General features: G+C 44.7%; 1 protein-coding gene across 2 annotated transcripts in view; it reads left to right on the top strand.

Moving 5' to 3' along the window:
• The window catches only part of sipa1l3 (signal-induced proliferation-associated 1 like 3), a 79,092-nt gene extending 56,491 nt beyond the window's left edge, over nucleotides 1–22,601 (top strand). For both annotated transcript variants that reach the window (XM_030067796.1, XM_030067797.1), the window contains 17 exons: nucleotides 558–661; nucleotides 3,004–3,161; nucleotides 3,274–3,856; nucleotides 5,993–6,091; nucleotides 6,246–6,421; nucleotides 11,203–11,457; nucleotides 11,618–11,800; nucleotides 12,839–12,963; nucleotides 13,232–13,347; nucleotides 13,515–13,969; nucleotides 15,484–15,720; nucleotides 16,298–16,460; nucleotides 17,411–17,594; nucleotides 18,484–18,633; nucleotides 20,137–20,263; nucleotides 20,799–20,880; nucleotides 21,622–22,601. In XM_030067796.1, the coding sequence (XP_029923656.1) occupies nucleotides 558–661; nucleotides 3,004–3,161; nucleotides 3,274–3,856; nucleotides 5,993–6,091; nucleotides 6,246–6,421; nucleotides 11,203–11,457; nucleotides 11,618–11,800; nucleotides 12,839–12,963; nucleotides 13,232–13,347; nucleotides 13,515–13,969; nucleotides 15,484–15,720; nucleotides 16,298–16,460; nucleotides 17,411–17,594; nucleotides 18,484–18,633; nucleotides 20,137–20,263; nucleotides 20,799–20,880; nucleotides 21,622–21,768 (3,344 nt within the window). In that variant the 3' untranslated portion in view covers nucleotides 21,769–22,601. The remainder of the gene's footprint in view (nucleotides 1–557; nucleotides 662–3,003; nucleotides 3,162–3,273; nucleotides 3,857–5,992; nucleotides 6,092–6,245; nucleotides 6,422–11,202; nucleotides 11,458–11,617; nucleotides 11,801–12,838; nucleotides 12,964–13,231; nucleotides 13,348–13,514; nucleotides 13,970–15,483; nucleotides 15,721–16,297; nucleotides 16,461–17,410; nucleotides 17,595–18,483; nucleotides 18,634–20,136; nucleotides 20,264–20,798; nucleotides 20,881–21,621) is intronic.

Below are 22,601 nucleotides of genomic sequence, written 5' to 3'. Positions count from 1 at the left end.
GTCACCAGAGAAGACAAGTGTCAGTCTCAAACACATTTTATACATAAGTGACAGGTGCATCTCTGCACCTAAGTTGATGCTAGTTGACCCATATTTGGGGTCAAATAGCATCAAGGTACATGTACAGTCTCCATGTTGGTGCCATGTACCTTCTCAAGAATCTCCACTTCATCATCAAATCTGTGTGAGATCGTGCTCTCTGATTGGTTGGTGTTTGGGACATGTACAGCAATTCAGCAATATGCACATGATTGCAGAGGAATGAAAGCTTCAATACAGTATGCACCGTCTTGTTGTTTATATTCACTCTTTACGTTGCATTTCCATTACATCCGACTATAAAATGTGTCTTAGTTTTGCCTGTAAACGATTCCAGTATGTTGACAGTTCCCAAGTGTCCTACAAATAGATCTGTGCTTCTGCTTTAGCTGCCACTCAGCTCATCCACAGTATTTCATGCTCCTCATCTGTTTGCAAAGCTAACATAAAAGTATAGCTTATCTTTCTCTCTCTCTCTCTCTCTAATCTCCCCCTCTTCCTACTCTTCCCTGCTCCAGCGGACTCTACGGGCACCCACTCCCTGTACACCACCTACCAGGGCTATGAGATCATGTTCCATGTGTCCACCATGTTGCCGTACATGCCCAACAACCCACAGCAGGTAAGAGCTTATCTGAAAACCCTTCTTCCTGACCCCGACACCAGAAAATTTGTGTGTCGCAGTTCAAGCTCTGACGTATACAGTCGACTAAAATAGCGAAAGCGCATAAGGAAAGTACCCACACGTCCATGCTGTCACCCAAAGCCTTGCAAAGCCTAGTTGCGGTTAGTTACAGCCTCTGTCATTTGCCCCGGGACATAAACTATTCCAAGCATTCACAAAATGGAACCTCATGACTAGTGTCGCCCTCCTCTTTCAGAGTGTCCTTTCTCTTTTTTACTCTGCCTCTGGTGTTTTTATAGAGGCTTTGTTCTCTCAGACTGGTGTTGTCTGTCCTCTCTTACTCTTTCGCTCTTTCTTTTGCTCTCTGCTTGTCTGCATTCTCTTAAATGGATCAAGGCAGGGTGGGGTTCAGTAGTCCCTAGTTTTTTTTTTTCTCTCTCTCTCTCTCTCGCCCTTTCTCTTTGCTTCTTCAAATAAAGCTGCCTTCCTACATATTCTCTTGGGCAGTGTGTTAACAGCGTGGGCTTTGTATGAGTGACCTATGTGTAAGGTAACGTGTTTTGTGCATATTGTTAATAGTTTGCAGAAGTGTTCGCATGAGAGGTTCACGTGGGTGAGCACATGTTGTGCTCAGGCAGACTTTGTGGGTGCTCATGATTATACATTTGTAATGTGTCAGCCTAACATTGTAGAAGAGTCCTGGCTATGGTGGAGTAGTCATTAGTTACTCCTTGTAAGTTTTGTTAATCAAGCTGTGGTACGGTCAGTTTGTAAACTGGAGAACTACATTTGCTGCAAACATTCATCTGTTGTTGCAAACAGGCCTTTCTGACGGTTACATCATCCAGTAAAACACCTTGTAAAAGGTGAGGAAGCCAGTAATGTTAGACTCACACATGTTGGGGTGAGCAGGTTATGTGTGTTTGAACAGTATAGAAAGCACCTGGTATCAGCTCTTCATTCAGAGAGTTTAGGTTTATAAACAGCACAATAACTCCATCCAGAGGCTTAGTGAATGCAGCAGCAATGGGGGCCACTTCCTCAAATGGGCCCCTAGGGGGCAGCACCCACATTAATAAAAAACAAACAAACCCTGCAGTGGATGAGGGGAGGCTGTAGAAGAATGAAGCTGATGTAGTTACTGTGAAGGCTCTTACATTCAAGAGAGAGGAGATGGAAAGCACAAGCTCAGACTGCACAGTTAATAATGGTTTCTTGTATGAAACAACTGCTTCCACAGTTAATAGCTATAATATCTTGGCCATATTGGAGCAATTTGTTTTATATTCAGTGTCCCCTATGGTGGAAAATGGACATGATGCTAATATAAGAAGCAAAATGTCAGGTAACAACATTTTATTTTTCACATGATCAAGACTAATTGTCATGAGGCTCAGTGTTTTAAAGCATGTACTATCTAACCGCAGCGTCCCAGGTTTGTATCCGTCCAGGATCTTTGTTGCATCTCACTCCCTTTTCTCCTCCTTTCCTGTCTCTCTCAACCGTTCTGTCCAATAAAACAGAAATGCCATTTAAAAAAATAAATAAATAAATAAAAAATAAACATGATTAATGTTTGCTATGTCTAGCAAAATAATCTGGATTATCGTTTTAGCTAAAATAGTGCAGCCCTAGTATGAACACGGGTGGTCCTGAGGGCTCTGGTGACCCTGGAGAATGTGTGTGTGTGTGTGTGTGTGTGTGTGTGACCGAACAGTGGGCTGGATTACATAATTGAAACTTTAACACTTCCCTCTGCAGAAAAAGAGAGGACTGGCGAGCTCTGTAACGCAGACACAGCCTGGTCTCTGTGCCATGTCTTCCTACGCATACACAGACAGACGCACAAACCAGCACACACACACACACACACACACACACACACACACACACACACACACACAAACAGACACAAATAGCCCACACACCACATAGACACAAATAGCTGCACACAGTGCGGCTAATCACACAATATTCAAAAAAACAAATTACATAAAGAGCTGTTGTTTGGTTTTCTAGTGTAGCTCTCCATCTCTCACTTGCCTCGTTGGTATGTCTCTGTCTTTTCCTCTCGTTTAGTGAGTCAGGAGTGTCAGCGCAAATTGTTCACTCAGTTTAATTTGTATTTTTGTCTTTCCATGCTTCCCTCTCTTTTACTTTCAATTCTGTTCTTCTGTCTCTCTCCATGGTGATTCCACTCTGATTTTCTCTCAATCAACCCCACAAATTTCTGTTTCCCTTTACTCTTTCTTTGTCTCGCACACATTGTCATCTTTTACTTTTTCTTGTCATCCATCCTTTCATCCCTCCTCTTTTTCTCCTCTCTTCTTCTCTCTCAGCTCTTGAGGAAGAGGCACATAGGGAACGACATTGTCACCATCATCTTCCAGGAGCCTGGAGCGCAGCCTTTCACCCCTCAGAATATTCGCTCACACTTCCAGCACGTCTTTGTGATTGTCCGCGTGCACAATCCCTGCTCTGAAAACACCTGTTACAGGTAAATGGATGGTGTGCGACACATTTTTGCACAGTTCATATACACACAACTACAGTGGCAGTTTCTGTGACAATCATTTTTCAAATTTACACTTCCACTCCTTAACTTTCAGTGTTGCTGTGACACGAATGAAGGACGTTCCCCCTTTCGGCCCACCTATCCCCAGCGGTGTCACCTTCCGTGACCCGGAAACCTTTCGCAACTTCCTGCTGGCCAAAGTCATCAACGCAGAGACCGCAGCACACAAGTCAGAGAAGTTCCACACCATGGCGACACGGACGAGGCAGGAATACCTGCGTGACCTCGCTGAAAACTGTGTCAGCAGCACGCCGCTCGACTCTGCAGGAAAACTCAACAACCTCATCTCCCTCGCGTCGAAAAAACGTGAGCGCTCAAAGGCAAGAGAGGGAGCGGAGTTGGGAGCGGCGGGGGCCGTAGCCTGGAGGGTGCTGGCCCAGGACTTCAGCGGGGGTGGGGCAGAGATCCCCTGTGCACTGGGTTTGTCAGCTGAATACGTCGTCCTGATAGACTGCTCCACCAAAGAGGTCGTGTTTAACTGTTTCTGTGCTGATGTGATCGGCTGGACGCCGGAGCGGCTGGCGCTGAAGATCTTCTATGGCAGAGGAGACCACATCGCGGTGCAGGTGCCAGAGGGCTGCGCCCAGGACATCAGGGAGGTGGTACAGAGGTTAAAGGTGAGAGAGTACAACTTGCAGGGATTGGACCAAATTCAACTTAAGATGGATGAGACGCTGTTTTCCCTTTGGGGTCTTGGGAATTTCAGCTGAAAAATGATTATTTAGATGTGTGTGGATGTGCACCTTCAAGGAGCAAAGATGTCTTTATTATCTCCGAGGGCCAATTTGTTATACTGCCATCACTACCAAACAACCATCAGGCAAACAATAAATAATTACAACATAAAAAACTCATTGAGATATTTCAAAAGGCAGTTAGTGCACACAAAAAAAATCACATTTCTTTCTTTAAAAGGCCACTGGCCATCGGGACAAATGAGCACTAAGCACCATATAAACCTTTTTGTCAACACTGAAAGACCAATGTGTGCTACACTCAAACCCATATACCAACTCACAAAATAAAACCCTGTAAGGGGGCACCTACAAGACCTTCAAAAGACCTTAGAGTCAAAATTCAGCAAGTCATTATGTTTCTGTTAATATGTGATTTATGACAGTTGTGTCTTCATTATCTGTGACTCTGCCTTCATAGACTTCATGTTAATGTAACACCTGTCTAACATTTGACCAACTGGTGCGCTTACATCTGCTGTGAAGCTTTGAGGCCTGAGGGACTTCTACTGCTGAAATTATTATTTTTTTATTACTAGACAGGTTTCCCAAGCATCCGGAAACCTGAAAATTAACACAGTAATTTTCCACTCTACCTTGCAGCAAATATGTTCATTCTGTAAAAGTCGCAAGAACTGTTAACCGGGAGCTCGTAGGATAACCAACTACATTACAGGCCCATTAAATGTATTTTAACATATTTTATGCTTTAGCATATTTGTTTAATATGCCACCACATTATCAAAGTTGAATCTTTTGAATGAAAAGGCACAATTGCATGCACATGGTGGCCATTAAACACATTTCATATTGACTTAATCATGGCAAATTTTGATTATTTACATCCTGAGAAGTGGATATTCCCACACTGGGGATGGCAAAAATGGAAAATTTTCTTGGTCGACCACCGGGCCTCATTAATCGGTTTATTTCAGTTAACCAAGAATATTATTTGACTGTCTGTAAAGTTTACAGACAGTCAAGAACGCGACCATGTCCGTTCTGTACCACGGATGTCCCCTCAGCAGGCCCAAAATCAATTCAGACATAAGATAATATGGAACACCATTCAGCCCAAAGTCAAATATTGTACATAGCCTACATGATATCCTACAAACATTATGTAATTTATGCATGTTGCTTACCGTGGTGTAGAAGAAATCTCTCTCTCCTCGGGAAAAATATTGTCTCCAGATTCCTCGATGAGTCTGTTTGGTGGTTTTATGACTCTTGCAGACTTGCATGACATACTTTGTTCAAAACTATACGTGATCACCATAAGCTTTGCTCGTTTCTCCGGTCTGTCTCTACCGAGCTGAGCTCTGTGCGTGATGACGTAATCTAAGCCCGGCAGAGCGTCCCGTCGCCATGTTCACCGTATTAAACTGTATGTGGGTTCATGAGCAACTTCTTAGCTTTCAGGAACAGTTGGAATTGTTTTGATAGAGCAAACTTTACGGACGTTACGGTATTTACAATATGACATGCGCATTTGTGTCGGCAATGACACGTTCGGCCTTAATAGAATCTCTAGTCGTAGACGGGCTCTGCCTTAGCCGACAAAATTATTCAGTTAAAGTTCAAACGGTCAACAACCGGTCAAACGGCCACCGGTTAGCAGCACTATCCCACACAGTTTTCTTTTAATCTACCAGAGATGGAAAAAATGAGTCCATCTGTCTAGCAGTACCACATACTGTACTGCGTACTTAAGGCTCATAAAGCTCCCAAAGCAGTGGCTGAAGTCGTCACCTGATACTGTTCAGATACATGAGAATTTGAGCATTTCAAATTCAAGAATTAGACACAGTTGCAGATATAGATCTACTGAATGGTGAACTTCCCAATTAAATGCTTTTTCATTTCAGGCTGTTTGATGTCTTTCATATTTAAAGAAATAGTTAATTCTCATAAACATGAAATGATGATGATAAATGTGTTCATCAGACAGAAATATTTCAGATCCACCGCTCTTCATCCTTCTGATAACCTCTCATCCTCGTTTCCCTCCTTGGCCAGTCGCTGACAGTGGGCTGTGAGACGGTGGATATGACCCTGAGGAGGAACGGACTGGGACAGCTGGGCTTCCACGTTCGCCTGGATGGCACCGTGGCTGAGGTACCGTCAGATGGCCATCTGCTGCAGCGTGTCCTAATAAATAAACTATTCCAATACTGGAGCTCATGTGTACAGAATCTTGGCTGCACAATATGTACTTGCTGTTTGTTTGAAGGCCAGTTTCAAAGACTTTTTTGTGGTTTCCTCAACGCAGGTGGAGGAGTACGGCTTTGCCTGGCAGGCAGGGCTGAGGCAGGGCAGCCGATTGGTGGAGATCTGCAAGGTTGCCGCGGTGACACTGACTCACGAGCAGATGATTGACCTGCTGAGGACGTCGGTCACGGTCAAAGTTGTCATCATTCCTCCGTACGAAGAGGGGGGCCCCCGCAGGTGTGTGGGAGTGTGTGGGCGTGTGTTGGAGTAGATGTGTTCTGCACAAAGAGCAGTGTGAGTGATTCATTCCTAAATGGCCATTGTGCCGCTGTTTGCGGTGAGTGCAGATGTTGAGGCGGTAGCTGCGATACCTGGAGGTAGTTGAGCGCTGGCCAGCAAACAAGGCAGAAGCGAAGAGTGCAGGAGGGAGCTGGAGCGAGTACAGGACGCTCTCACTCAAACACACAAAAAGTACGAGTGAGATGGTGGCCAGACTCCAATGTTCTGAGAGGATTCTGTGTGGGAGTGTGTGAAAAGAGGGAAGCGAGCGAAAAGAGAAAGAGAGAGATGTGTGGTTCAGTCGTGTGATTCCCTGCGAGCGGCCGAGAGAGAAAGTCAGAGAGATGAGGGGTGGAGATGGAAAGAAAAAAGAAGCATTTGTTTTACATGAATTAACAAAATCTGTCATTCTTAGTCTCCTTCTGTTCTTCATAGCTTATCTCGCAGCGTTCTGTCGCTCTCTCCCTTCCTCCCCCGGCCCCATTTAATTTCTTTTTCCTGCCGTCATCCTTTTTTTAGCCTTTCATCCTTGAAACAAGGATTTGACTAAAACTGAATAACGAGGCCTTACGAGACACTGATGTGGCGTTATAGAACGGTTACGTTGGTGAACATACAACCACAGACACTGTGACTATAGTGTGTGTGTGTGTGTGTGTGTGTGTGTGTGTGACTGAGTATCAGGGCTCCTAAATACAGTAATTGTGGTTGGCTGTGTGATTGCACTGTGGTTAGATTTCTTTAATGTTTGAGGCAGTTTAATTACACCAAGTTAAATCCCTTTGATACACACACACACACACACACACACACACACACACACACACACACACATACACACACACACACACACACACACACAACCAACACACACTAATACACACACTCTCTACTGTGGCATTGGAGCAGCTGATAATTAGAGTCTTGTATTTCACTCTTTCCCTTTCCTTCTCTCTCTCTCTCTTCCTTTTGCCCCCCACTCCTCTTCCTCCCTCCCTCCCTTTTTCTCCCTCCCTCTCTCTCTCTCTCTCTCTCTCTCTCTCTCTCTCTCTCTCTCTCTCTCTCTCTCTCTCTCTCTCTCTCGCTGTGACTCACTCACTGTTGTGTGCCAGGCAAACAGATTGCATGAGATTAAGGCCTTGAATCTGCAGAAAGAAGGGAGGAAAAATAAATAAATAAATGGAAGCGATTAATTAAAAATGCACTCCCTGCACGAATGAAAAAAAAAAGGACTCAAAGAGGGAAGAGAGCAGGAAAGAGGAGAAAGGCATGGGTGTGTTCAGCTGGAGAGGCGTAGAATCGTTTGGTGAAGAGGACGTGTCTAAACACTACCGAGAGTGAGAGGCGAAGTGGGTGGGAGAGAGAGAGAGAGAGGGAGAGAGAGAGAGAGAGAGAGAGAGGGAAGTTGCACGTCTCTTTCCTTTTCTCTCTCACTCTGCCTCTGCTGTGCACAAGAGGGAAAAAGATAGATGGATAGAGCGGAGAGAGGGGTGTGACTGATGTTCTCAGTGCGTTAAAGAGTGTGTGGCTCTGTGTGTGTGTGTGTGTGTGTGTGTGTGTGTGGCTTAGTTGGTTGAGCTCCAGTTGTGCCATCTCAGCCAGTGTGATGGAAGAACCTCTCCATGTGAGCACAGGATTTGCTCGCTCTAAGGTCGGTGCTCGCTCATTCTGTGTGTGTGTGTGTGTGTGTGTGTGTGTGTGTGTGTGTGTGTGTTTGAGCTCAGAGCACACACTCCTTTTATGTGATCTAAGAATATGGGCATTAATTGACTCAATAAGGTGATAGACCTGTGTGTGTGTGTGTGTGTGTGTGTGTGTGTGTGTGAGGGCTAGACAGTGTATCAATATTATATGAACATTGCGATATGAAACTAGATATTGTCTGCGGTTCAAATATTGTAATATGGAAAAAACACTGATATGATATGACATCATTGTTTTTCTTCTCCTTTTTCCTGATTTACAGTAAAATGATGCAATTTTCTGAGCCTCTATCTGTTCTGTTCATTTGCCTCGACCTGCTTGGTTGTCATATCATATTGCTAGTGAATGAAATGAAATGAATGAAAAATCTCTTGTGTGTAAATATCTTCTGAAAGCACCGGTAGTCCTCACAACAATATCGTCAATATGTTAAGGTATTAGGTCAATCTGTCTGTCTGTATATATATCTTTATCTATATCTATATATTTATTTGTTTATTTATTTATTGTCAGCATTGTGTGCCATTTTCATCATCATAATACTCTGTCCAGCGTACTAAAATTCGTTTTCTACCCGTATTCATATTTCCTTGTTTAAAATCTGTTGGTGTGTGTGTGTGTGTCCTCTTGTTGTGTTTACCTTTCTCTGCACTTTTCATGTGATGTTGTGTTTGTGCTCCTATAGCTGGATGGAGGGCTTAGTGTGGCCATGCACTTGGATTAATCCAGGTCACACACACACACACACACAAACACCCACCCACCCGCACACACACACACACACACACACACACACACACTCACATTTGCCAATCCGTTTCTCCTCTTGCCTCCGGCCTCTGCTGTGTTGTTAGTTTATGTAGGTTTTTGTTTTCACTGGATCGTCTACCTTATTTCACCTCGTTTCCTTCATGCCACACTCTTCCTTCCCAATTTGTTACCCCCTTTTCTCATCTGTTTCTCTCTCTCTCTCTTGCTTCCTGTCAGCATTTAGGTAGATTGCCTTGTCTTAAGTACGCCCTCCATGCATATTTGATGTCTCCTCACCTCCGGTAATAGACTTGCGGCATAAAATAATGATGATGTGTAAAAGATGTATTTACTGGATTTGGTGTTTCAGCCGGTGGCTTCTGTTAGCACATGCAGATTTATTTTGCCTGTCATGTTTTGGTGTGAGTTATTTGCTTGTGTCCACCCTGGGTTGATCAGTAAAGACAGATCAGCCCCCCTCAGCCCCCCCCAGCCTCCTCCACCCCCCCAGGAGGGCACTGCGTGGATGGCTCTATAATTGATGAGCATAACTGCCAGCTCATCTTCATTTGAGGGCTCTTTTCCTCACATGGGGTTTAATTTCGTTGTCTGACAGGCTGTTAGCTGTAGTGGTTCGTGACATCCCTTGTACCCTGGATACACGTGGTGGACAGTGTCACACACCCATACACGCTCACACACGCAAAAACACAGTACACATACACAAGGGTCAAGGCTAGTTCACTGCTCACGGTTCATTTCAAAATGTGAATAATGTTTTCACTTTCAGTATTTTCAGAACATCTCTGATTTAAGAATTCACTGGTAGATGAATTATGCATATATGAATTTCTGGAGAAAAGCCACTTCTTGAAATGACTAAATTCAATGTGAATTGACTTTAACTATGGCACGTGTACATGCAGACACACACACACACACACACACACACACACACACACGAAAGATACATGCACATATGTGAAAACCTTGAGTAAGAATCTCTTTGATGGGATTAGAGGGTTATAACTGCGCTGTTGTCTACCAGTTCATGCTTAAGTAATAACTGGGTCATTGCTGGTTTTCGTATGCACACACATACACACACAGACACACACACACACACACACACAGCTGACCTCAGTCTCACAGTAGGCAAGGTGGAGTCCTGATGTTCCAATAATCTGTTTCCTCTCCTCTGTTTCTCTTTGCTTGGGTGTCAGGGGAGCTCATTAGCGCACTTGCTTAAATATCTGCACTGTGTTTAAGCCTGTGTGTCTGTGTGTGTGTGAGAAAGAGAGAGAGAGCATGCACAAAGTGTGTTTCGAGAGCATGATAATGGAGAGGACACTGAGGAAAGAGCAGTAAGCAGGTTTGATGCTTTGAACTCGGTGGCAAGCACAGTTCAGGTTCAGCTGCAGTTCAGCTCTTCAGAGGAGACGCTGCTGCCTCTCCTCCGTGTTTCACACTGACTCGCATCTGAGCAACAAACTGAGGATGAGGGGTGTGTGTGCAAGAAAGAGGAGGAGTGGGGGGGTATCATCGGAAGCATTTGGTTCACTTGTTGAGATTTCCTAACAACCCCAAGCACTACTGGGCTCCTGGTTGTATTTATATGTATGCTAATATTTTTAGCTTATGTACTCATACTGGAAATACAATGCTGTCGCGATATTTTATCCATGATTACATTGGTATCACGATTCAGGCAATTCTGCCATATATTGTTCAACGGTCAGCGATGATACATCACAATATCTGTGACTGCAGAAGACAAAATACCCTGGAAAAGGCAAAATAATTTTGCAGTAAGCAGGAATCAGTTGTATTTTTCAGTGTTTTTGATGCACAGTAACTGCAACATGAACATGACACAACAGTCCCAGGATAGTGCTGTATAGTTATTTGTTGATGGCTGGTCTTCCTGGCAGCTGTAGCTGACTTAAAGCTTTCATATTGCTTCCCATGATGATTTTTTAAAGTGTTTGCTTAGGTTGCTGGTGTTACACAATTTCAGATTCTGCCTACATCTCCTCAGAGTGCAAATCATGCATTCTGTAGATTAGTTGTTCATGGTGAAGTGCTACCAAATTGCTGACATTTATGTATTTTAATACTGTTGGAACACTTAACCCTGAGTCCTCAGTCTGTACAGGATCGTGTCTCACAGTCTGTGGTCTCATATCTTTTGGTGTCGGCGCACTTGGCCTGGTATCAGCCCCAGTGCTGGTATTGGTGCACCCTACTTTGTCCCAGCAGGCCTTCATCTATGTGTCTCTCTCCAGGGGCTGCACAGAGGAGTATGAGATGAAGACCATGGAGCAGAAGCCGGAGCCGGAGCCTTTGGCAGCAGGCTACCGGCCCTCCCCTCGTCCCCCAGCCTGGCGATGGGACAGCCCACCCATCACTCCAGGGCTCCACGCTGCCCCCAACCCACAGCGCTGGACCCCCATGGGCCCCCCGCTTCCTCCGCTGCCCCGCTCACACAAGGCACTGGTCCCTATTCCCTACAGGGAGCCTCAGCACCTCAACTCCAAGAGGTAAGACACAGGACACTCTGTGTTTTTAGGTGCATGTTACCAAAGATGGTGGCTGAAAAGAAAGACTTTGGACTTAATTGTGAGAGTCTGGCAGCATCTGCTTGCCACACTGATCTGTTTGTGTTTCTGTTTGTTAACTATTCGGTCCGCTCTCCCCCAGGCCGGTGAGTTACCCAGAGAACCACTACAGCCTGTCTCCTGCAGGGGGCGACAGAGTGGTGCCCTACAGGAACCCCTCGGCCAGTTTCTCCTCCCCTTCCTCTGGCCTTGTGGGCCTGTCCACCATGGGACCCCCTGGAATCACACCGGGCCCTTTCGTACGCTACAAACCTTCACCTGAAAGGTGTGTGTGTGTGTGTGTGTGTGTGTGTGTGTGTGTGTGTGTGTGTCCCACGTGGCCTTGAGCTCCTCTCAGTCACTCCATTGATCTTGAGTATACATGTCCGACGTTATGTATAACAACCGTTTGTGCACAAGAGGAGGATTATATGGGTTCATAACAAACGCTGAATAATATTCTGTTGTGGGTTTTAGGTAGACATGTATGAACACACACTCTGCTAGAGGAGGGATCTGTTGTGTGGGTGGCTCGTCTCGACTGTGTGTGGGGGTTGATAACATCCCACCCAACCTGAGGAACACGTTTTAGTCAACCGCCATTCAGAAGCAGAGGAAAAACAAAAGAAACAAGAAAATCTCTTCATCTGCTCAATCACATTCCAATATTACAGGTTTCGGGCCTGACCATTTGATATAATTAAGTACTGTGCTCGTTTTTGAGTTTGCTTTAAACACAGATGCTCTAATAAAGAAAGATAATGCTTTACAAGTGGCAGTGGTATGAAAATGGTTGACACCTCTGGTCTCAAAAGTGAGAGTGTGGTTGGCCTTTTGCCTTTTTCTTTTTTTTTTTTTTTCTGTTGCCCGGGGATGTCTCTGCAGCAGGGAGTGCCAGCAGATAGTGGTTAGCTGAAACAGCGCAGGTTACAAACAAACTCACTTTCCTCCTGACTTGTTGATCTGAAAAATACCAGTTTGATGTCAGAGTGTTTGAAAAATAAGTGGCTTGTGGAAAACATGTCCAATATTCTCTTCAGTTCCTAGGGGACATAAGAATTAGTGCAGAATCTGTACTCAGGTGTGTCTTCCTCCATTGGAGTGAATAGGCTCTGGCACTTGTCTCCTGATGTAGGGAGGGGAGGTACAGGGGGGTGCAGCACTGCAAATAGAGGAAATGAGTCAGAGTTGTGCTGTCCTGCTCTGCCCTCTGAATCATCTCTGCTTTAACTTAATCCTCCCTTTGTTCCCGTGTGTCACTACAGTTGAGTGTTCATATGATCATAAATCACATACCCTTCCTCCTCCTGTGTTTTGTCTATAGGTATGGGACAGCACCGCGCTCCCTGCTGCCCTTCGAGCCCCATCTCACTCTGGACATCACCTCCAGCGGAGAGTCTTCCTCTGGCTTCACCAGCCAGGACAGCACCATGGAGCGCTGCAAAACAGGTACATCTACATTAAACTGCAAGCCTTGTTCTTACTAACTAATAAATGTGCAGAAGTATCAGCAGTAGTGTTTACTTGCTTTGCTTTAAGGTTGACATGTTTCCATTTCCAATAATATCCAAGATGTCGCTGTTGATAAGTGTGTTTACTGGGGGAGAGGGTCATTATTCATATGTGCTATAAGTATTTAATCCTCTTTGCCAACCATGGAGGTCCAGTGTAATTTGCTTTAATCCTGTTTGTGTCTGTGTGTGTATTTTCTGTCCAGAACCGCTGTGGCATGTCCCAGTGTCGTCGTCTCGGGGGATGGGTGGAGGAGGGGGGCAGAGGAGGCCAACCAGACAGGACGTCCCAGGGAAGGACTCTCCAAACCGACACTCAAAGGTCAGACTTGGCTCATCTGTAAACTCTCCTACACTGCGCTCAGTGCTGAGCAGGCATATTCCTGAAATTGTTGCTTCTTTCACATGATCACATGCACCATCTCTCACCTCCCGCCTCATCCTGTCCTGTTTGTCCTCCTCTCTGGCTGTTTTTTTGACTCTGCACAGGGTGAGACTCAGTACTCCAGCCACTCCAGCAGCAACACGCTGTCCAGCAATGCCTCCAGCAGCCACAGTGATGAGCGCTGGTTTGATGGAGCACCTGGAGGAGAGAGAGGAGGCGGCGGTGGCAGCGGCGGTTGCCTTGGCGACCCGGTCGACCCCGACCATGACTTTCTCAACAAGGGGGGTTCCAGCGACAGCGGCATCGACGCCCCGACCCACTACAACCACACTCGCCATGGAAACGTGTCCAACAGTCAGCCCCACAAGCCCATGCACTCCTCTGCGACTTACAGCGGCCTGCAGGAACTGACGGTGGGAAGGAGCGGCAGCGGAGAAGCAAGGAGACGAGAGTCGTCACCCGTAATACCGGCGTCAGCCAATCAGAACAAAGGATACAGGACCAAGACATTCCCGCCCCCCGGCTCCAGCGCTGAGAAAACAGACGTTTTCAAACCCAGGTAAGAGACACTGACACTCTCCAGCTGCATGCTGGACCCAGTAAATCAGAGTGAAAATGAAAGACAGCAGAAAGAGGAAAAGATACTAAAGGCCCAGTAAAGAAGTTTAAATTCTGTCTGATGTCTCGTGTGATTTTTAAGGTTCATGTAATCTGTTGTGGCTGTTTTAGTGGCGCACACTGCATGCTGTGTCAGCTGTCATGACTCCTGTCCACATGCTTAGCATCACCTCTTTGTTGCTGGGCATCATATGTAAAATAGAGGCATCTAGCAAACATTCACACTACAGTTGGTGCTAATGTAAATTCTGTATTATTATGATGAATTAAAAAAACATGTTTAATGTGAAAGTTAGGAAGTATTTTCAATGCCAGATGGCAAATTTTATGGCAGACAGAAAGTACAAGCCAAGAGTCAAAGTGGCAGTCTCTCACTCCCTCCTTCTGTTTCAGTCTAGCTCCTATTACTCATACACCTGTGCACACAGACCAGGTCCCCCACTTTCAGCTCAGCTTGTCCACGTAGGCTGACGAAAAACATCCTGCATGTAGAAGATCAGTGAGACATTACAAATATTAACTCTTATTGCTATTGCTCTCGCCAGCCACCAAAGCAAACTCTCTGTTTCTGCTCTCTCTCTTTCACACAGTTTCCAGAGTGAAGCACATAGACAGGCTGCTCTAATCACAAAATATCAAATAAGCCTCATTTTAAATATAAACCACCTATACATACACATTTGTCGTCATTCATACCAGGAAGTGGTTTGATTTCTACAATTGTTTATTCTGCTGACAAACAGAGGGATAGTTTCTCAAAGGGAAAGCATCAAATTTCCACATTAATGGCACTTGTGCTATTTCAGGTAAAACAATACCATGAAATTGGCAAATAAGATTCTTTTTACACAATTTTTTTAGAGTGTGAGCTGAGTGTGTGTGAGCTGATGTTGCACAGACGGTTTCCCTCCTCACAAAGTGTCGAACTATTACTGATTTAAAGATCAGATAAATGTGTGCATACCTTTGAGATGTTTTACATTATTGGGTGGCCATAATACACTTTGTGTGATAAAATAGAGGTGAGTTGGATACCTCAGATGTTTTAGTTGAATTACTTTTTGGATGCACTTGGAAAAATTGGGTCAGTGGATAAAGGAAATGTCAGCTGTTATGTGTTGTGTGTACCAAGGCACTTAAATGAATTGATAGATGATGCTGGTAGTAACTGTCAGTAGTTAATACACCATCTGCTGTGTAATACTGCATATCCTAGATGTATATGAACATGTGGTATTTTATTACATACTCCTGTCTTCAGTGCCCGATAAAAGAGGAAACGGCAGAGCAGAGAGGTTAATCTTGCGTGCAAAATGTCTGCGGGCTGCCAAAATGTTATATTTGTGGGACGGCTGTCTTCCATTTAATTATACAGCGGTTATGTTATCAACGCTACATCACTGCACTGGATGCATTAACCCCTTACACATCTGCTTGTGGCGTCTGTCGTCTCAGGGCCTGCTACACACCGCAGGGTTACAAGACTCCCACTGCAGAGAAAGCCCGGCCTGTCCGGGCCTCCACAACCACACCCACCTCAGCTCAGCAAGGCTCCGCCCCTCTGTCCAGCTCCGCCCCCAAGGCCTTTTACGGAAAGAGCAGACAGGCTGTGTGGCAACCGGAAGACAACAGCCCATCACCCTCAAACACAACCACAATATCCAGCTCTGACAGCAGCAGCAGCAGCAAGAAGTAAGTTTAAAACCAGGAGCTTAAAGTTTTCGACTCTGATTCAGTGCCTTCTCATAAAATGGATTCTTGTTGAACTAATCTAGCCATCACATGGATCTTGCTTCATGTGTCACCTCTGATAAAATGTTCATTTTCTTTGTTGTATCTTGTTTTGTTCACCAGTGACATCCTCAATATTCTGTAGTCCGTTCAATGTTTTGTCTTAAATCATATCCAGAAAAATAGAAATAACATCTCTACACCGTATGCATGTGATCACCAAAAATAAGTTTATTAGGAGCAAGTTTTGACTGATTGACTGAATAGATGAGTGGTTCTCAAACTTTTTTCACTTATGTACCCCCTTTGAAATATTTTTTCAGCCAAGTACCTCCTGACCAGGACAAAAACAAATTTAAAAAAAATGGTAGAAACAAAAGCCTGTAAAAAGAGTTTGTTGATTTGAAGAGATTTGTTGTATTGAAATGCCAACGGTACAGCCTCGCCAAGACAGAGACAGGAACCAGAGAAGATGGAGGAACGTGATAATGGTAGCTTCATCCATTTTGACCTCGGTGCTCATGTCTTGTTTCTTCAGGCAGGTCGACGTGAACTGTAAGAATGTGTTTGGACAGCCTCGGCTCCGAGCCTCGCTGAGGGACCTGCGCTCCCCACGACGGACGTACAAGAGCACAATTGAAGACGACCTAAAGAAGCTTATTATCATGGACAACCCCGGAGAGACACCGCCGAGAGATCCAGTGAGGAACACACACACTCAGACATACACTAATCTCACGATACGATACGATACACAATATTCAGCTCACGATACAATATATATCACGATATTCGGCCAACGATACGATTCGATACACCTACATCATTTTCTGAAAGATTTTAAAGGGACAGAGTGATTTTGGTGACATCTTGTGAGTGTCCCATTGACTTGGATTGAATTAATTGAACTGAAAACTGAAAGCATCAATCAATTACACAATATATGGCTCTGACTGGACAGAGAGTCTACAGTTTGCAAGTGCTGGACAAAATGAATCAAAGATGTGATGAGAAAATTAGTTTGGCTTGACTCCAATGATTTAACAATATGTTAAATTATTACTATTATTGTTTTAAAAATGTAAATTACTTATCAAACAGACCTAACAATTCAGCTACCAATGAATGAGCAGTGGTATGCATGTGATAACAGAGATTGAAAAATAAGCCGAAGTGATACCACCTCTCTAAATGGACAAGCTAAGCCAGTGTGCTGCTGTTAGCCAATGAAAATAGAGCGGAGTGGCAGCTCTTCACTTTGTTACACAATCTATGTCAGTGCGCTGCTGACATGGATTGAAGGTGCTGGATTTATATTCGCTGCCTCTCTCCTGAATCTCTTAGCTCTGACTGAGTAAACAGGGAGAGAAAGACGTCGGCGTCTGTGTAAAGAGAGTATCTAGACGGGTAACTTGCTAGAAATGCTCTACATGGACACTAGCGGCTGGCTGACCTTGATTTGAATGAGGCTTAATGTATCGATACTCGCGGCTGAAAAATCGTTACTTTCTGGGGAAACAAAATATCGATATATATCGCAGAATTGATAAAATTTCTCAGCCTTACTCACACACACACTCACAGAAATAATTTAGATTAAATCACCAGTCTTTCATTGATGAACATGTACACGCAACGTCTCTCACCACAGTCTCCCAGACGCACCTTGCAGCGAACCTTCTCAGATGAGTCACTGTGCAGCGGGCGCAGAGATGCCAGCTTTGCCAACTCTGAGAATCCGACCACCCCCACTGACCTGCTGTTCACCTGCACGCTGCCCACACGCAGACACGCCGTCTCTGCCAACCACTCCAGCCACATGCAGGGCAAGAAGGGTGAGTTGCACTGGTTCTTGTTTGTACAGTTTCAGGCATGATGGAACGAGGATTTGTTCCACCGTGGTGTTTTGCTGCCAAGATCGATTCCTTGAGGAAACCTGTTTTTAACATTTTGGCTGCCAAGTTTGATTTTTTTGGTGGAGTTACAGAGGTCATCTGTATTTTTTCAGCAGCCCTTGTACTGCCAGCATTAACATCCCTCACTATCAAGATTTTAAATGTGACTACTGACAACCACAGAAGTTATTTGTAGCTTCCACAGCTAACCTGTGTTATGAGGTCGCCCTGATAGCTCTCCTGGTAAGAGCACATACCACTTGTTAAGGCTGAGTCTTGATGGCAGCATTCTGGGTTCAGATCCAACCCCAGGCAGTTCTCTCTCTCTCTCTCTCTCTCTACTGTGACTGTCAAATAAAGCAAAATGCCCAAAAAATTACAATCTGTAATTCTGTGTTATAGACCTATACGTTTCATATATCTGCAGTATGTATGAATGTGACAATAATGTATCGCTTTAGATGTAGCATATATGGCAAATGACTCTTGATATAGGGCCATATATGACATTTCCATATGGGTATGACTGCTTGTTTCATGAAAAGATATATAAAGGTAAGGTAAAGGTGTATACATATACGTACAAATATATACATTTTATAGATTTTGCGTGAAACATGCAAAATAACTGGTCCTTTAAGATCAGCTGAAATATACTGTGATGGTGAGAAACTATGCAAAAAGGAAAACTGTTTTTTTTTCCCTTCCTTGACATCACATAGTGCAGGAGATGTCAAATGATGTGCCCTGCACTTCACAAATAGGTTCATCCTCTTGGAAAAAGACTTAAAATCATTGCAATGATCCCTTCTCCACTTCTGTCTTCCAGTCCCTCTGTCTGCGTCTGAGCTGTCCCTTACAGAGGTGAGGGACAAGGTTCCCCCCCTGAGGAGGCTGGACCCCGGGCTGATGCCCCTCCCTGACACCGCCTGTGGACTGGAGTGGTCCAGTCTGGTCAACGCCGCTAAAGCCTACGAAGGTGAGGGTGCAAGTCTGGCTGCACCAGACACTTGAGGAGAGAACTGGATGTGCTCTGCTTGGGCTCTAATCCCAAATGTAACATCTCAGTGATACATGGCAGTACTTCCGGGATTTTGTGGATTTTTAAGTCAAGATTCAAGATTCAATTCTTTATTGCCATACCAACTTCAATGATAAAGAAAGGACAACTAGCACAACTTCCACACAACATACTCTAGGAAAAGTACAACAACATGCCTAAGGACATAACCTCTCCTCCACTTCAACAAATAAAAAGTAAATAAAAAGTACAGGGTACGTAGTGCAACATCAGGTGGCAGGTGAGGTGTCAGGTGCTGTTTGCATTGATTACTGTGGTAAAGTGCTGGTGTTCGTCCTGGGAGGCATTCAAGGCCTTGACACTCGTAGAGTATGAACTGCTGGGGAACTGTGATGTTTTGGTCATTGCTGGAACCAAAAATGCTTGAATTAGCAGCACATTTTCTCAAATACTGCATTGCATTTTGAGATTTGTTCTGCTCTTTTACGGTATGTTTGTGGGAATGGCTGAAGATAGCAAATTTAACAAAATGAACGACTCTGCTGTTCTGTATAATTTGTCTCCCTCTGCTGGCTGTAAATTAAATGCATGAAAAGTAAACATTGGGTCGCTCTTTTAATATTCATGTTTTAAAAGAAAAACATGAGGAAAAAAGTTGAGTGTCATGGAGTTGTCAGATGACGTAATAGCCATTCTATAATTTCAACTATGCAATTCCAGTAAGAGTTGTGAAGTGTGATTGACTTGAAATGCTTTACTAAAAGTCAATCCAAAACAATGCCAAATGCAGCGAGTTTTATAGGGGCGTGATAGGATTAACCATAATATGTGGATATATTTGGGATTAGGTTGAACAAAACATTATAAATATGTAAAAAAACAAAAAACAAAATCGTAACATAAGTGCTGGAAAGTGTAATGACAGTCATGCCGTTTTGACTGTTTTATAGAGATAAGTTGTGAAAGTTGGACAAAATGTCAAGCTTGAAATTACTTTATAACGTTGCACAGCCACAAAATCCTGGAGGGTCTGATGTGTGTTGTGAGGCTGATACTTTGCACTATGATCTCCTCTCTCTCTCTCTCTCCCTCTCTCTCTTTCTCTCTTTCTCTCTCTCTCTCTCGTCACATGACACTCCTGGGAAAGCAAGAGGGATCTGGGTGTACTTCAGTCTTTAATAGACAGTCCCCTTCTCTCCTCCCCAGCCGGTTTCTGTCCTGTCCCAAGTGTCCCCCCGCTCCCACAAAGCCCCTCACAGCACAGCCAAACACACTACACCCAGGCCAACACTTGATCCCTGGCCTCAGTCGTTACTGAAGCCAAGCTGGTCTCCTTGTGGCAGGGTGTTATTGTGTGATGTATCCCAGGAGACGCCAGACTGACGAACAAGAACCATCTATGCAGCATTTATGAGGGTAACACTGTGTGTGTGTGTGTGTGTGTTTCTGTCTCCCTCCCAGTGCAAAGAGCAGTGTCCCTGTTCTCACTGACGGAGCCTCAGGGTGGCAGTCCAGACATGAGGCCGGTCATCAGTCCAGTCCACTTCCACACTCCTCAGACGCCGCGCACCACGCCCACCTTCAGCGGGTAGGACGCCACCTGAAAAACATACAGGAGCAGGAGCACGAATGAACCGTTCAGGCTTCATGGCAGAGTCAAGAGGATTTTAGGAGTACAGCTCCTCTCAGGACTCGTATTGTTAGACCTGCCTGTGTCCTGTTAGAAGCTTTGTCAATGCTGCCACCCAGTGGTCGCTCACAGTATGTCAGGTTTTGAAATGCAAACCTTCACTTGATTACTCCCCAGTGCCTTGTTGCTAGAGTCAACAGTGGCATGTTTGTGCCAGTTTCTTTGCCAGGGAGCGGCTAGAGAACAATATCACTGAAACCACTGGGCTTTTGTCTCGAAAGTTCAAGCACCTTTTGAGCATCTGCACTCCCTCTTCACTCTTTCAGTCACACACACACCCACACCCACACCCACACAGCCATGCCTGCATATACACACATGCACCTGTTAAACCTTTCTTCTCTGTATGCTTGATGGCGTGTTTGGGTGTGTTTTTAGAGAGTTGTATTGTTTGGCTTTATGGAAACTGAAAGTGTGTTGTGTGTGTTTACAGTGATGAAGTGCCCAACGATCTGTCAGGAAGACTCCACCACCTGGAGGTGATGCTGAAACAGCTGAACAATGATCTGGAGAAAGTGAGAATCTGCTTTTTTTATTGTTTTTTATCAAGTTGAAAGCAGAGAGACAGGAAAGCTTTGAAAAGGGAATGGCATGCAGCCTCTATCCTGGGACAAATCCATTTATACTATTTATTATCACAGTGTGTTCCCAAGTAGCAGGATGCCTGCCTCTTATCCTTTTTGACCTCTCAGCTTCTTAAATTCACTTATTTCCTTTTTTTGATGAAAAGTGCCTTCCAGACAGGGAAAGCCGGGGAAATTAATGAATTCTTGGGCCAAGTTACGAAATATAATGGGATTTTCTCAGCCTCAGTTTCAAAGAATCAGTAGCTGATTATTTACCAAAAAGGATATTTATTTTACAATGTTGTCTTCCCCCACAGAAAAATAAATTTTAAAAGTGCAGTATTCAAAATTGAGGAGGGTTGATTGAGTTAGACTCAACTGACAAAAAAAAACATGAAATAAGCAAGAAATTTGATGGTTGAGTTTACTTGGTCTGCACTGCAATCAACCCTTCAGTCAGTTTTGAAAACTGAACCTTTAAAAAAACACCTGAATCTGAGTGATTAAAATTTCAGTAAAGGAGGGGAAAAAGCATTTTTCTAAGTCTTAGAAATTCAAAATGTTAGTCATGGGAAAGCCAGGAGATTGCACACTCGACAGAACAGGAACCCTGTGAAAAAATGAACATGAGATTGCACAGTGACACTGGTTTCTCCTTCTTCCCTCCTTCTCTTGGTCTCCTCTCGGCAGGAGAAGAAGGACAAGGTTGTGCTGCTGGCAGAGATGGCCAACCTGCGAGAGAACAACCAGCGGCTGCAGGAGGAAAGCCAGTCGGCCAGCGAGCAGCTCCGCAAGTTCAGCATGCTGTTCAACAACACCCAGCCGGAGAGGAAGTGACCCGGCAGCTCTCCCCGCAGCACAGGGCGCTGCTTCAAAGAGGGAGCGGCGGCCACCCGCTCAGCAGGGTGCCGCGCAGGCCAGAGGAGGATCGCAGCGGGCACAGAAGAGAGAAATCGCCTTTTCACTCTGCCCCCTCAATACCCACGATTCCTTGCACACACAGGGCCAGCAGAGACCCCCCCCCCCCCCCACAGATGTTGCCTCACTCAGCTTCCCCTGGACTGCCTTAAACCGGAGAGAGCCACAGACAGATGAGCTTATTTTTGAAATGCAGAGTTCAGCGCTCCCAACAAGTGTCTCCTCGCCCCGCCCTCCTCTGCCCTCAGCCTGTGCGCCCCGCAGAGCGGCGTCCCGCCACCTCTTGCTCTCTGAGCCGACCCGTCGTCTTATTTTTCTAAACCCAAGTCTTACGCTACTATGCCAGAAGAAGCTAGTAGGAGAGGAGATTCTGACTGTAGTAGAAAACACTACTTCACCTGGAGAGGCCTAATACTGTTCCCAAGCGAATCAGCCAAAAAAAATAAATAAATAAAAATAAAAACTAAAGACTGCATCTCCCAGAGTGCACTAGAAGTAAAGGATTTTCAACTTCTAAAGACATGGTACTGTAGTCATATGCCTGTGTGGTACAATTCTCATATATCAATATTATCTATATTGTACTGATATTCTATAACAGTTGTACTAAAGAGGTGTGTGTGTGTATGTGTGTGTGTAAAAGTTGGAGGTGAAGGGTACAGCAAACACTCTGAGGCAACTTATTACACAACACAGTGTGTGCAGGACAGGATGTGTTTTATTACCCTTTGTGTGTGTGTGTGTGTGTGTGT

Source organism: Myripristis murdjan, chromosome 13 (genome assembly GCF_902150065.1).
Source record: "Myripristis murdjan chromosome 13, fMyrMur1.1, whole genome shotgun sequence".
NCBI classification, from domain to species: Eukaryota; Metazoa; Chordata; class Actinopteri; order Holocentriformes; family Holocentridae; genus Myripristis; species Myripristis murdjan.
This window is presented reverse-complemented; position numbering and strand designations above follow the sequence as displayed.